The sequence below is a fragment of the Phasianus colchicus genome, chromosome Z, assembly GCF_987193195.1.
Source record: "Phasianus colchicus chromosome Z, bPhaCol1.hap1.1, whole genome shotgun sequence".
Lineage (NCBI taxonomy): Eukaryota > Metazoa > Chordata > Aves > Galliformes > Phasianidae > Phasianus > Phasianus colchicus.
Window position 1 is genome coordinate 84,982,397 of NC_143476.1, and position 13,885 is coordinate 84,996,281.

The 13,885-nt window shown below is 37.9% G+C and overlaps 1 protein-coding gene across 4 annotated transcripts in view; it reads left to right on the forward strand.

Moving 5' to 3' along the window:
• KIAA1328 (KIAA1328 ortholog) overlaps positions 1–13,885 on the forward strand; it is a 183,537-nt gene that overhangs the window by 141,823 nt on the left and 27,829 nt on the right. For all 4 annotated transcript variants that reach the window (XR_016461996.1, XM_090131959.1, XM_090131958.1 and 1 more), the window contains exons 9-10: positions 2,018–2,202; positions 9,420–9,528. Coding sequence is in view for 3 of the 4 variants with exons in the window: in XM_090131959.1 (XP_089988085.1) it covers positions 2,018–2,202; positions 9,420–9,528 (294 nt within the window). In the remaining variant the exon portion in view is untranslated. The remainder of the gene's footprint in view (positions 1–2,017; positions 2,203–9,419; positions 9,529–13,885) is intronic.

Genomic DNA, 13,885 nt, shown 5'->3' on the forward strand with positions numbered 1-13,885 from the left:
TCTGCACCCTCACTTGAAGAAAACTTTTTTGTCAGCCTTCTTTAATTAAATTATGAAGAACCTATCTCTAATTCATTGTTTAGTGTGCTATAAATGCAAATATGTTTGCTTTTGTTATTTTCTTCAGCATCTGCAGCTTCCTCTTGGCACGTGTTTATGTTTGAATTCCCTCTGACGTAACATTATTTAAACCAAAAAGCTGATATTTTTCAGATGACCACACCATGTCAGATGTATGGCAGTGAACCAGCAGAATAATTGCTTCGTTCTCTACACAAGGGTCACTCTTCATCAAGACCACCACTCATATTGTTAAAATATTAATCGTTAAGAATCAGACAAATGAAGTACTGAGTCCTGTATGATCAGAGAAATCTGGTCAATGATTACCTTTAAGCCTCCTTAAATGGTTAGGGTCCAAACCCACCTCTGACTGTACTAATGGTTGCAGGAATTTGTGGATTAATAATTTCATAGAATTCAAATAAGATACTAAATTAGCCTACCATTAATTTTAAAAACACTTTGCAATGTTATTAAGTCACCATGCAGCTTGAAACCCTAAAGTAAATGGAGGTTATTTGGAGAAGTTTTATCCAACACTTCAGCCAGTTATTATGGGTCATGAGCCATTATATAATGTTCTGCATTATTAATACAGGGAAAATACTAATTGTCAAACAGGTGCAGTGGACCCTATTAAACAGTGACTTTTACAGCACGTTGATTTGAAACTTCTAATTTAGCTATCATTTCCTGATGGTAACACTGGATATCTGCTTTCTTTTTTTTTTTTTTCCCTTGGATATACACTAACTTCAGTAATATAAGCTCTTATGTAAAAGATTCTTGTGAATCATCCTCTATAAAACTGTATCCCAAATAATGCAAACTTAGTAGCAGTCTTTGAGTTATCCGTGCAAAATTGGTACTTAAACAGGAAAAAGATTTGTATAATCTTCTGCTAACTTAGGAAAGCTGTATGTCAGTCCCATGCTTGCAAACAGAGTGGTATAATCTTGGGATGAACTGTATTCCTTCCTGTGGATAATCCAAAGGTTTTAAAAATATTTTTAATTGCTTTCTTTAACTGCATAAGAGTCATGGGTGTAATGATGTGTAAGTGTTGGGAATCCTTGTTTAAAGCAGTAGTCTTTTTCCTCCCAGCAGAATTTGAAAGCAGTCTGTTGCCTTTACTTAAAGAAAGATGGTCTCAATAACCTGTCTTCCCCAAATGTTTTGTGACTGTGTGTGTCTGCAGGGACTGAAATCATGCTTACTCTATGTCATCAAATTTGCATCCTGGCTCTCTTTGTGGAATGCTTAAAATCTTGTGCAGGAGGCCTTCTTGGAACATGCTGTCCATTGTGTTGTCTGGCTTTCTCTTTTCTTACTTTCTACCTAAGCTGTTGCACTTGCTACAGCAGGTTCTCTCTCTAAAGTTCATTCATACATTTGCTGTTCTTCTCAGAATTACTTCTGTTCTTTTAGCTCACCACTTTTTGTTTCTCATCCTTTTCTTTTTCCTTTAATCAATGTGTCATCTGCTTCCTTTTTGCAAATCATGATTACAGTTTTATCCTATCTATCTGATTCTTCTCTATTTTCCCTTTGTTTCTAGCAAAGTGAGCATTTCTTATTACTTTTTTTCTTTCAACCTTCCTCAACCATGCTGGGCAAAATCCTCTCTGTATCTTCATCCCACTTGTCCTGTTCTAAACACTCAGAAAATCCAAGACCTAATGCTTTTGGGAATGCTCCAAATACTGCAAAACTCCAAACAGAATTGTCAGACTGCTGCCAGCTGCTGATAACCAGTGATTCCCATGGAAGTTGAAGTAGTTGGTAACCTAACCCTTCAATCCTTAGGCATCCTGTCTTCAGAAATTGTAAATGGATTAAGCAGGAGCTCAACCAGCACCATGTAGTTATGCTTCTGGAGGAGGAGGTGTTAAAGAGTTGTGCAGTGTTAAAGAGGTCAATATCATGTAGTTGTGTCACCTTTCTTTTTTCCTAGTGCACCGGTGTCAAAACATGAAGATCATGATCCCAGAACACTACCAGTGAGCAAAGCCTCCAGAACGTCACGGAGCAGTGGTGGGAGCAGTTCGGGGAAGAAGATGGCTGGTTTTGGTGCCAATGTGGAAGATAGACAAGCCATTCTGATCCAAGCCAAGAGGGAAGGCAGCAAGTCAAGGAAAGGTTAGAGAAAGTATAATGTACTGCAGGGCCATGATTGCGCTGATGGCATTTAGAAACTGTATATGTGTTCAGGAGCAGATCAGCAAAATGCACAATTAGAGGGAGAAGATTGCAAGTTGCTTAAAACAACCCAACAGAAGCTAGCTACACTCAAAGTAAAAGCATACAAAACCTTGTAAATAACAAGTGATCTTCTTGGTTGGTGTTCCTGATAAAAGAGAAAAGAATAGCCTTTTAATCTCAAAAAGCTACTTCAACAATTCGTTTTCTTTTCCCAGCAAGCAGAGAATAAGTGCAGTGGGGCTTGTTCTTGAAATGTAATCTTCTTCACATTCTTTTCCTCCCCAAGAAATGGCTCCACCATTGCAACCTGATATTTTGCCACACAGGGATGTCTGTACTGCTAGAATGTATCCTGCTCTTAGCTTAGTACCTCCACTTAAGGAGCAGAGAAAGCTTGCTTTCTCAGGAAGAGAATGTTGGGCACAAAAGCAGCTTGGATGTTTCACTGCTGAGCCTTGAAAATAATCCTTGGTTCAATTATGAGCTTTCTTTTTTTTTCTTTCCTTAACTTGTCAGCCAGTTTGCTGTATATGTCAGCATAAAAATAAAGAAAATGGCAAAATGAGAAGAAATGTGGTGCAGTTCTCAAAGGAACAAATAACTTGTGTTATTGGTTAAGACCGTACCAACATTAAAAAGCAGTCCCTGTGAAGAAACTTTCAAAAGGGTATCATCAGCCTGGACCCAAACAGTGGTTGAGGTTAATCTCTTCCAAGGCACAGCTACAAAAGTTGGAAGCCTGTAAAGGGCTTGTGTCCAAAAAAAATCAATTTCTAATTTGAAACAAAATCATTTTTGACTAACAGGGGTTCAGGACCCATTACTTTTGCTGTATAGTCTGCTGACATTTCACACTTTCTGTTGTGCACAATGAATCCTAATAGTCATTTTATAACATTGCTACACCAATCAATTTAAGCAAGAGAAAGCCGTTACAATTCTGCAAAGTTTCAGGGGCAATTTTCACTGATGGTTTTCTTTTATGTTTTTTTCAGCTATCATTATTTTTTTTTTTTCTTCTCTTTTCCTCTTCCTTCTCCTGTCTCCTTCTCAATACCGTAGTGATGAAATTGAGATTTTTCACAGTTGGATGATGGGTTTTGTTCCTTGGATAGGGATAGTCCCAAAAAAGTAATTTATTTTCCATAGATTTGGGGAAGAAAAAAATATCCAACCTGGGTTTTCCCGCATTCATTCATTTCATTTTCTAGTACTTAGAAGAAGTTACACACTGCACCCGGCTATTGCACATAGCAACTGAACTGCACCTATGCTGATTTAGTGAGTATAGTGGTCAGTGTAATGTCTGAAGATGGTGGGTGTCTTTAAGCTAGCACTTACTGGGATTACTAGCTTTGAGCTGCATGGCAAAATTTAGCTTATGAACATCGGCATTTGCTGTGATACCAGATAAAGTTCAGAGAAATGATTTCAAGCTGTGGAAACTACCTCAGGTCTATTACCGATTTGAATAGCTTGTTTATCACAAGGCAAATTACCTAGCACTAATCACTGAAGTTGAAGTCTTCTGTATTTAGAACCTTTTTAATTGGCTTCCCTCTGTTATATGTTTGGACTCCTTTTACAACCATACACATATTCTTGTATGGTGTTTTCTCATCTCTGGGGATCACCAGGGCACAATGTTAAGTTTCTTAATTCCAGGTAGTCCTGGAGTTAGCTGTTCCTTGTCCTTACTTCTACTAGATATTACCATCTGTTGCTGAACAATGATTTCAGCTTTAGACATAATTCTTTTATTAGCAAGTGGCTAAGTCACATCTAGCAAGAATAAAATAGGGGATATCAATACTGTTTTTGTTGTGAATTCATAAAAATGTGCAATTTGTCAAAAGGCATCAGAGTTTGGAGCCAGCAAGCCTGGAAGTCTCTCTGAGATGGTGGTTGGTGCCTACTGTGTCAGTAGAAAGTGGTCCCTCTTCTGCAGCGCGGTCACTAAGCCCCATCTAAGCCATGCTATGTGTATGTGCTATACAAAGTCAGCAAGATGACATCCCAAGACATGAAACGTGATGTTATCTATCTGCAAACTTTCACATTTTGATTTGGTCAGAAGACAGCGGTGCTAACTGCTGAGAACTTCCTGACAGTCAGATGTTACACTACTACTACAGAGGTTTATTTTTTTTTCATTCCTTGATCTGTCCTGTCAATTTAAATTGTGAATGTTTGAGGCTGGGGAGGATGGCTCCCCAGGCACATCTTACTGTACAGACGGGTCTGTTGTAGGTTTTTAGGCTCTACTGCAGCACAGCATAATTTTCCAGTACTTCTGGGGGTGCTGTGTAACTCATGGTAGTGTCTCTACAGAGCAGCATATGCTTTTGTATCAGATTTTGGTGTTGCCCTTTTACAATACTTTTGTCTTCTTAGATTTTGTTTTGAGAAGACGAATTGACTAATCGGTGAACCATTTCTGTGCTGGAATGAGGGGCTGTTTTACTGCTCACAGGATTGCTCACTTACTGTGAGAGCGGTATGTTTGGAAGGTGTAATTCTTGACAAGCCCACTTTTCCTTTCTCATTACAAAAGTTTAGTGAGGAGAAAAAGGAGAAAAACCTGGCCCCATCACCTTGTGGAGCAAAAGGAGCACTTCTGCTCTCTTTACAAGGAAGCTTACTGGATCAACCCTGCTTAGGCAGTCAGTATTTATTCTGTCACTGAAGGCTTTTTGCCTTTTACTTCTGTTTGCTCCTTAATTTTTACTCCTTTGCTTTACTAGGTATTTGTGTCTTGTAGCCAAACTTCTTTTTAGTTCTACCAGCAAAACTTTAAGCAGACGAAGCAATCCTCAAGTCTTAGATCTTTTCAGCAGTAAATTGTTTTTATTGGTGTCACCAGCAGCTATGTCAATTTGTACTAAAATCTAACAACTTGTCTAGTTAAAAAGCACTCAAGTACAGAAGTGTGTGTTTCTCTTTCCTTCTGCCCTGGAAAATTTTGCTTTTGGACTGGGAAAATAAGCTAGATTGTATTCTGCAATACTGGACACTTTGCTTCTGTACAACTTCACAAAAAGTCATTCTATTTACCTCCTTCTTAAGGTCTTTCTACACTGAAACAAAGAAAGAATTATTTTTCCTTTTGTATCACTTTAGGGAATACAGCATCTGCATGATAACGTATAGCATGCGTAGCTTTCCTTTCTACATGTAAGAGGAAGTCAGAGAAAGAAAAAAATATTTTATCTCATAGAATCTGTACTTTTCCAGGGGCTGATTTTCTTCTACAGTGTTTGTTTTTGGTAGATTTTCTAATGGAGCTTCTTAGGGATTCAGGATTTGGAACAAGTTCCCTTGAGGGAAGACTCTTCCCTGCAATCGAATAGAGCAATTAGTTAATATTAGTGAAGTGCTTTGAAGATGTAAAGTACTATATAAATGTTAAGCATTATGAATATTACTATTATTCAATTCATAAAGATTTCTTTCATGATTATCAACCTAAATTTCCCATTGCTTACTTTCATTCCATTGCTGCTTGAACCAGACTCAATAGCTTCTCTTCGTTCGTAGCGTTCACATTTTCAAAAATGTAGGCTGCTATATTTCTCCACTCTTTATGCTTTAGTTTTCTGTTTCTCAAGCAGAAATATTCAGCTATTAGAATTTTCTCAAAAGTCTACTTTAAATCATTCTTACACTGAGTTAACAAAATTGAAAATAGTATTCTTAGTGTTACCATTCAGAAGGCATTGGTAATTGCTTTGTGGGTAGCTAGCCTTGCAAGCTTTCATCTAGTTTATTTTTTGCTATTCTTTTCTACTCCAGGCTCTCTCTTTGCATTGATATCAGAATTTAGATTATTCACACCATATATGAGCTTTCTTTTTCCAGGTGAGTGTTTCTATACTTTTTCCACGTCCCTTAGTTCTCTAGGTCATCTGTAACTTTTCCAGTCTCATACTGTCTTCTAACACCTGGAAATCTAATTAATTTGCTGTCATTTGCATCACCCCAGTTCTCTATGACTTTTCATAAATAATTACCAGTCACTTCATAAATTCATTAACTAATTCTGTTTAGCCATGAAATATATATCCTTCAGACTAAAGATTTTCTATCTTTTTTCCCCCCTTGATAATTTCTTTTCATCAGCTTTATATAGCAGTATTTGCCAATATTCATTTTCTTTATTTTTTATACTATATTTTAAAGTTATTAGTAGTTTGACCATTTTAGGATCATTATTGATTTAATCTTCTTCATATATTAATAGACCTGCTTTCTCTTTGGTGCTTCTTTTCCCTCAATAGACTTGTCTGCCTTTTTCAAGATCTAATTTAAAACATTTTTTTGTTTGTATATGCACTTATTCAACATTTCTTGCTACCCTGTTCTATCTCTGTGCAGTCTAACAGCATCAATATATTATTACTTAGCTCCTTTTCTTGTTTTTCATTTCTGGCCTTGGTAATATGTTCAAATGTAGGTCTTTGAACAGTCCCCTTGAGGTTGTATTGGCCACTCTGAGTCCATATATTTTCTTTTGCAGAGAAATACATCTACTTTGTTTTGAATGTAGTATGTTGACAGTGTACCAGCCTTTTCTCATACCAGGAATTGAATATATTCTCTCATGGTCGCCAAGCTTTTATTACTTCGGTATTAGTTTCTTAAGATCCAGCTGCCTCATTCCACTGTCAGATGAAATGATTTCTAAATCTCACTTATTCAGTCTCGAAGCCAAAAGTCTAAGCAAGAGGCTTCCAGTCTTTGTATACATACCCACTCTTATCATGGTTTGGCACGCTCTCAGGTTACCAAGGACACCCAATCAACATATATCCCCACAATGTTTCTAGCAGTTTCTTCACTGATAATTAACTTAGGGGAGCTTTTTTCCCTGTAGTGTTGAAGCACAATGCACTGTAGCAGGACAGTAAGAACCTCTCTCTTTTTTGAATGAATGTAAATTAAAACATTTGATTTTACTAGATTGTAGACATGTGTTTGTATACTTCTTAAATCAGAATAATATTTTGAATAGTCTCTTTGATGTCTGTAAATTTTGCACAGAAGTTGGAGTTCCAACCTTGATGCATTGCTTCATATTTCATCATGAATGGTAGATAAACTTGCTGTTCACAGAGCTGAGAAATATTTAGGCATGATAGAATTAGTTAAAGAGCTAGATACTGATTTAATTTTGATTTTTGTTTAAACTTGTGGTTTTCCCCATATTTACTTTTCATTTATGTCATGTTGATTAGTCATTACTAGTGACATATTTTTAAAAAGCAATCCCAGAAGCTTTTACACACAAGTTCAGATTATCCCTAACTTGCCTATTCCAGTTGTCACTGACGACCTGCATGCACACTGTCTGGGTAAACCATATCTATAAAACTTAGTTCTGAGGTGGATAGATGAAGCCTGGAATATGGGTGAAAATATGGGTAATCCTCATACTTGTGGTCAGTCCAGCTGGAAGCCAGTTGCTAGTGAAGTCCATCAATGATTTTTACCAGGACTGATGCTGTTTTACATTAGCAATTTCAACAGTGATACAGGATGCACCTTTAGCAAATTTGTAGACAGCACCAATTGAGGATGCTAAGGAGCAGTGGTGCCAAGATGGATCCTTGGAGAGCACCACTTGTGTCCAGCCACCACCTAGACATAGAATCATTGCTTGCAACCCTCTGGCTGTGACCATCCAACCAATTCCTTATCCATCAAATAGTCTACCTTTTGAACCCATATCTTTCCAATTTAGAGAAAAGGATGTGGTGTGGGAGCATGTCAAAAGCCTTGCACAAGTCCAAGTAGATGACACCAATTGGCCTTTTATCCACTGATGCCCTTACTCCATTGCAGAAGGATACCAGGTTGGTCAGGCATGATCTGCCCTTGGCAAAGCCGTGCTAGCTGTCTCAGATCACCTTCTCATCTTCTCATCCTTATATGGTTTAATATGTTTTCCAGCAGGATCTGTTCCAAGATCTTACCAGGCACAGATGTGAGGCTCACCTGCCTGTAGTTCCCCAGGTCTTCCTTTCTCCCTTTCTTAGAATTGAGAGTTGTATTTCTCTTTATCCAGTCACTGGGGACTTTATCTGACAGCTATGACTTTTCAAATATGATGGACAGTGGCATAGCAACCACATCAGCCAGTTCCTTCAGGGCCATGGCATGCATGTTGTCTGTTCCCATAGATCTGTACACATTCAGCCTCATGAGGTGGTCTTGGACTTGCTTTGCTCTTACACTGGGAAGGATTTTGCTCCCCTGACCCCTGCCTAGAGGTTGTTGAATACCTTGGTCTTTTGCATGTCTGTTGAAGCCAGACACATGAAGTACAGGGAGAGGCTGAGAAAGCTGGATGTTTTCAGCCTCAGGAAAAAAATCCAGCACTGATTTTCCCACTTTCTTCAGTCACATTATGAGACACTGTAGACGAGAGGGAATTAGACCTTTCTTGAAGATGCCCATCAACAACAAGCAAGAGACAACTGTACCAAGTTGCATCTGGGGAAATTTTGGCCTAGCTATTACAGGAAATGATGTTCACTCTGAGGATGGTGAAGCACTGAAACAAGATGCACAGAGAAGATAATTCACCATCAGTGGCAATACTGAAAACTAGCCATATAGGTGCCTTGAAAACCTGATCTTGATGGTTCTGTTTTGAGTGGAGGTTAGACTACAGGACCTCTGGGCTTCATCTTTCAACCTGAACAATTTAATAATTTGAGGATTTCCAGGGAAAGAAAGGAATGGACTAGTTCTATTTTACTGAAAGCAACATATTGTTATAGTAATAGTTATATACACACACAAGAAAAAAAGGTTTCATTAGAGGTTATAAGAGCTGTGTCTGCGAAACAAGCTGGATCCTGTGGATTAGTGTATGAAATGGTAACAGTGCAAGTCTGTCAACATTTGGACAGTGAGATGAAGGCTATAATGTATGGTTTATTATATAGACCTGATTTCACATGGTGATCTTGAAATGAATGCTATGCACAGAACTGTCAAATGATTGCAAATTCTTTGATTGCAATTTCACTGTGTATTAAACACTTCAAAAAAAGTAACTACTTTTAGTCCAGGTGTTCCTCAGTAACACAGAATCACAAAATAGTTGATGAAAGTTAACTAGCCTCTAATGTCTTCACTTTGATCCACAGGGACAACTTCAGGACCTAGGGGGGATGCAGCCACATCTCCTGCACTGATAGGCAGCAGCAAAGAGCTTGTAACCACAGCCACATCGCCAATCCAGCATGACATTTCACGGTAAGCTTCTGGGTAATCTCTGGTTTAAGATTCTGCAAACACAGCTATCAAATTCTCCTAGATGCAGGGAAGTGGCTGAATTTCTATGATGCTTCGTGTTAGCACAAGATGGATAATATAAACTAAAAACTGATGTTTCCTTTTGACATTTATAGTAAGCCTTAAATTGCTTGTTAGAATAAGAAAAGCAGGAATGTGCCAAGTTCTAGCATTTTAATTTTACTTAGAAGAGAAACTATTTTATGTTTCAAGTACTGACACATCAGATAAATTTATAAATAATTTGAATGGATGATGTTAACCCTTGTTAGGCTTTAAAATGACTTAAAGATTTTACTCCCCCAGTGCTCCCTCCAGCCAATATTTTATCAAATGGCATTTGTTTTAAAATATTTTATACCAGAGTTGTTTAATGACAAGCAACAAAATCACATTAAGTCAGCAATTCCTGATTATGCTATATATCTGCACTAAATGCGCTGGAAAAGCAGCATTATCACTTCTGCTCCAATGAAGAAGCAGAAAGCAGCATTGTTGTTACACTTTAGAGTCTAAGAACAACTTGCCTTTTAGGACAGGATTACAATTCTAGGAGTAAATGCCAAGAAAAACAACATACAGTCCTTACTTTTCTTTAACATATCCTACACTTTATTATAATAAAATCTTTAGTTAAACAACAGAGTAAATGCTGATTGAAGTACAAATTTGCTGTATTCTTTACACTCTTAGTTAGATGATTCTGTGCAGTGGCATGACAAGACTGTGTGGCCATTCATAAGAAGAGTTAAATGTTTCTTGGAGAATGAGAGGGCTTGAGTTAGATTTAATCTTTTCTTGGCCCAGTGGACTAGGAAAATGTATTCTTGATATCATTCCTGTATACTTGGCAGCAGCTGGCAGTTTATTTCTATCTTTTGAGAGAACTTGTGATATATAATAGGTGAAAACCCACTATCAATATTGACAAATTTGTACTTACTTGCTATGGAAACACTTTTTTTTTTTCTTCTGAAGGAAAAGATGATAATTCTGGGAGGATTTAAGAACTGAGATAGATTGGTCTCTGTTTCCCACAAGTAACTGTGTGTTTAAGCAAACAGAAACCACAAGATTGCCTTAGCATTTCTCTTAGAAGCAAGAGTTACCTTTGCAAGCTGATAATATTGGATATAGAGTGTGTAAAAGTACTGCTTGATACCATCTAATAGTAATAAGTTAAGATTCTATTCAAGCACTAAGGAGTAGATATAATTATTCACATCATACAACAACTGCGTGGAAAAAGGAATTTTATTCAAGAGGATTGATGGTCCATTCATTTCCACAGAGGGGAGTAAAATAATTGTTGAAATATGCTGTTAGAAATCATATCAGATAAAGCAATCAGTAAAAAATCTGATTAGCTGTCATTTTTAAAGGTTTATTTTACCAGTTGATGGCAAATTCTGAAAAATCCCATATTAGGGGGGGGTCTCTCCCATTCTCACCAGCTTGCTTTCTCTCTGCTGGTGCTTTTAAGTATAATTGACCAGCTTAAGCAGCCATGTTGTGCTTTCCCTTACTCATGGCCTTCTCTAATTGAAAATGGTAAATGGACAAGTATTTTTGTGGAGACCTAAAGCTGATCCTATCCTTCATCAAAAAACCTGCTTGACCAGCAGGTCGGTCTCAATTTATCACTGAATGGTTATAAGCTTAGACTGCAGGTTTAACTAACTAAATTAATCAATATTGAGAATTATTGCTGCTTTTGTGCCACTAAAGTTAGGGTTTGTCAGCATGTTTGTTATAATCCGTGATTTGGAGGGGTTTAACAGCCTAACCACAATAGTTGGCATGAGATGGAAACTTGCAGCACAAAGCCCAAGCCGAAGAGCAAATTTATTTATTCGGCAGTACATGTAAATCTAATTACTTTTGACTGTTTAAATTTATAGGACTAGATTCAACTCATGTTTGTGCCAGCTTTAACTAGCACAAACCCTGGCGCTCGGCAGTAGCAGCATTGGAAAGTTTGCCAGGGAGAAGGTGTTGGAAAGTGACAGAAGCTCCCTGCCAGAGCAAGGCTTTAGGTGCTCACTCAGCTTCTGGGTGGGCTTGCTAGATCAGCAGGCATGGCAGGTAGAAGATGTGTTGGCTTGATAGCCTTTCTTGGCAGAGCTCGGTGGAGACTTCAGCATGTGTTACAGCTACCTTGTGCTTCAGAACAATCACTGCAGTGCTTTTGCTGTCACTCTCTCTCTCTCTCTCTCTCTCTCTCTCTCTCTCTCTCTCACTGAATCACGTCTGGGTCAAGAAGTAAGTGTCCTGAGAAGGTAAAGGTGTGTGCTCCAAAATTCTTAGTGCTAGACCAGTGGTACGGTCAGACTTTTAGAAGGAATGTGCATGAGATTGCCTCAGTGCTGTCTCTGAAAGAAAACGTGGTATTTCTTTATCTGGCATCCTGAGTTAGGCTAATAGTGAATTTGTTTGCCCATGTTGCTTTAACGCTTGCCTGTGGCTGCTTCTTGTAACACAGCCAAGCATTACATGTTTGGGTATCCAGTGTTGTTAAGCCAAGTGTCTACACCTGCACGAGCCCCTTGAAAATATGCTCACAGCAGGTCTGGAAAGCTTTCTTATTCCATGTGCTTATTTATCTAGATCAAAGCCTGCATATTTGGAAAAAAATCATAGGCAAAGTTCGAACTCCAAAGAGTAAGTTCTGTTCTTTACCCCTAAAGCATTGTTCCTCTAACTGTTTATAACATAGCTTTTTGGTGACCAGGGACATCTCTTCTGTAACTGTTGTTTGCCTAGAAGCAAGGCTCTGTTCTTTTGGCTGTGAAGGGAGCTGGAATGAGTAGGTAGTGGCATTTATATGCTTTCATTCAGTAATGAGAAAGTTTTTACATAAACGAGATCATACCTCAGGTAACATCAGGTAATCATTCCAAGCAAGACAAATACTGTGTTACAGAACAGAAATGAAACTGTTCTAAATCAAAATATTAATTTATGCTTTCTCTGGAAAAAAAAAAAAAAAAGTATTGCAAATTGTGCATTGTGAAAGACCATTTAATTAGATTACAGCCCTGGTGCAATTGTCAGGCTCTCCCCACGCGGAAACAGTTGTAATGTCAAGTTTTGCACAGTATGTCCTATAACACTGTGGATAATCAAGCACTTAAAAAGACACAGGCAAAGGTTGTTCTGCTCCCCATGAAACAGATAATTCTCCTGCAGCATTTTTCACTTTGGGCAACTAAGAAGTAAATTTAAGAACAGTTAAGTAAATTAAGGCATTGAGTGATAGTCTGGGATTTCAGCATTAAGCCTGTGTTTTCTTGTTGCAGTTTTAAATCAGGATTTCAGCACTACCTGAATGCATCATCTTGGAGTGAAGTTTTTTGTAGCCATTAAAATAAGTGATTTAGAAGTTCCTGCAATAGGAATACCATATTTGAACTGTATTATTATCTGTAGGCTGCAGTGGCCTGTCGGAGTTCTTATAAACAGATTGTATTGTGTAAATTTGTGTTTAGGGACATTTTAAAAACAAAACTATTTACCCAATTGCCAAGCACATCTCAGGTGAATGTGTATTCAGGGGCTTTTAAGCAAATTAATATCTGAAGTAAAATATAATGTGCAGAGTTATAAGCCTAATAATGCACACTGGAATAGTACTGAGCAGATCTGTTGTGCTGAATATTAGGAAATACAACATTGATGCGATTTAGGCTTTTGTCTTATCCATGCCTCTCAAATCTATGCATGTTGGATGCCTGAACGTGGTTCTGCTCTTAAGACAAAGCAATGAAGTTTCTTCTCCCATAGTATCTAAGCAAGCGCTGCCAAAGAAATAGATTATATTTCCCCTTAGAATGATTCGATATTCAAAAGGAGGACAAGGAGGGCAAAACTTCCATTCCAGATCTAACTAATGAGCATTTAAAGGAACTGAAAGTGTGTTTGGAGTGGGGTGCTGAGCTCGGTGATGATCGTGATAGCATACACAAGTTTTGCCCACTCCCCGTGAGAGCCAGCAGCACAAAAAGTCCAATATAGTTCCATATGCAAGTGATAAAACCAGACGTTGGCAAATTAATCTCTCTTATTCACAGTGTAGGTTGTTAATTGTTCTCTCTGCTGGCTGTCGATATAATGTGAAATTTTCATTCCCTATTCAAGATGGAAAAAGTTGTGGCTGAAAATGTTAACATTTGCATTTTTATTTGTTGATTTATTTAAAGGACAGCCTCTCTTACAGCAATCCATCACTCAGTGACACCCCAAATATGAATAATGTATTGTAGACTTGCGGTTACAATGTGTAATAAGTGCCAGAGACAGTAGAAGAATGTTAACTATG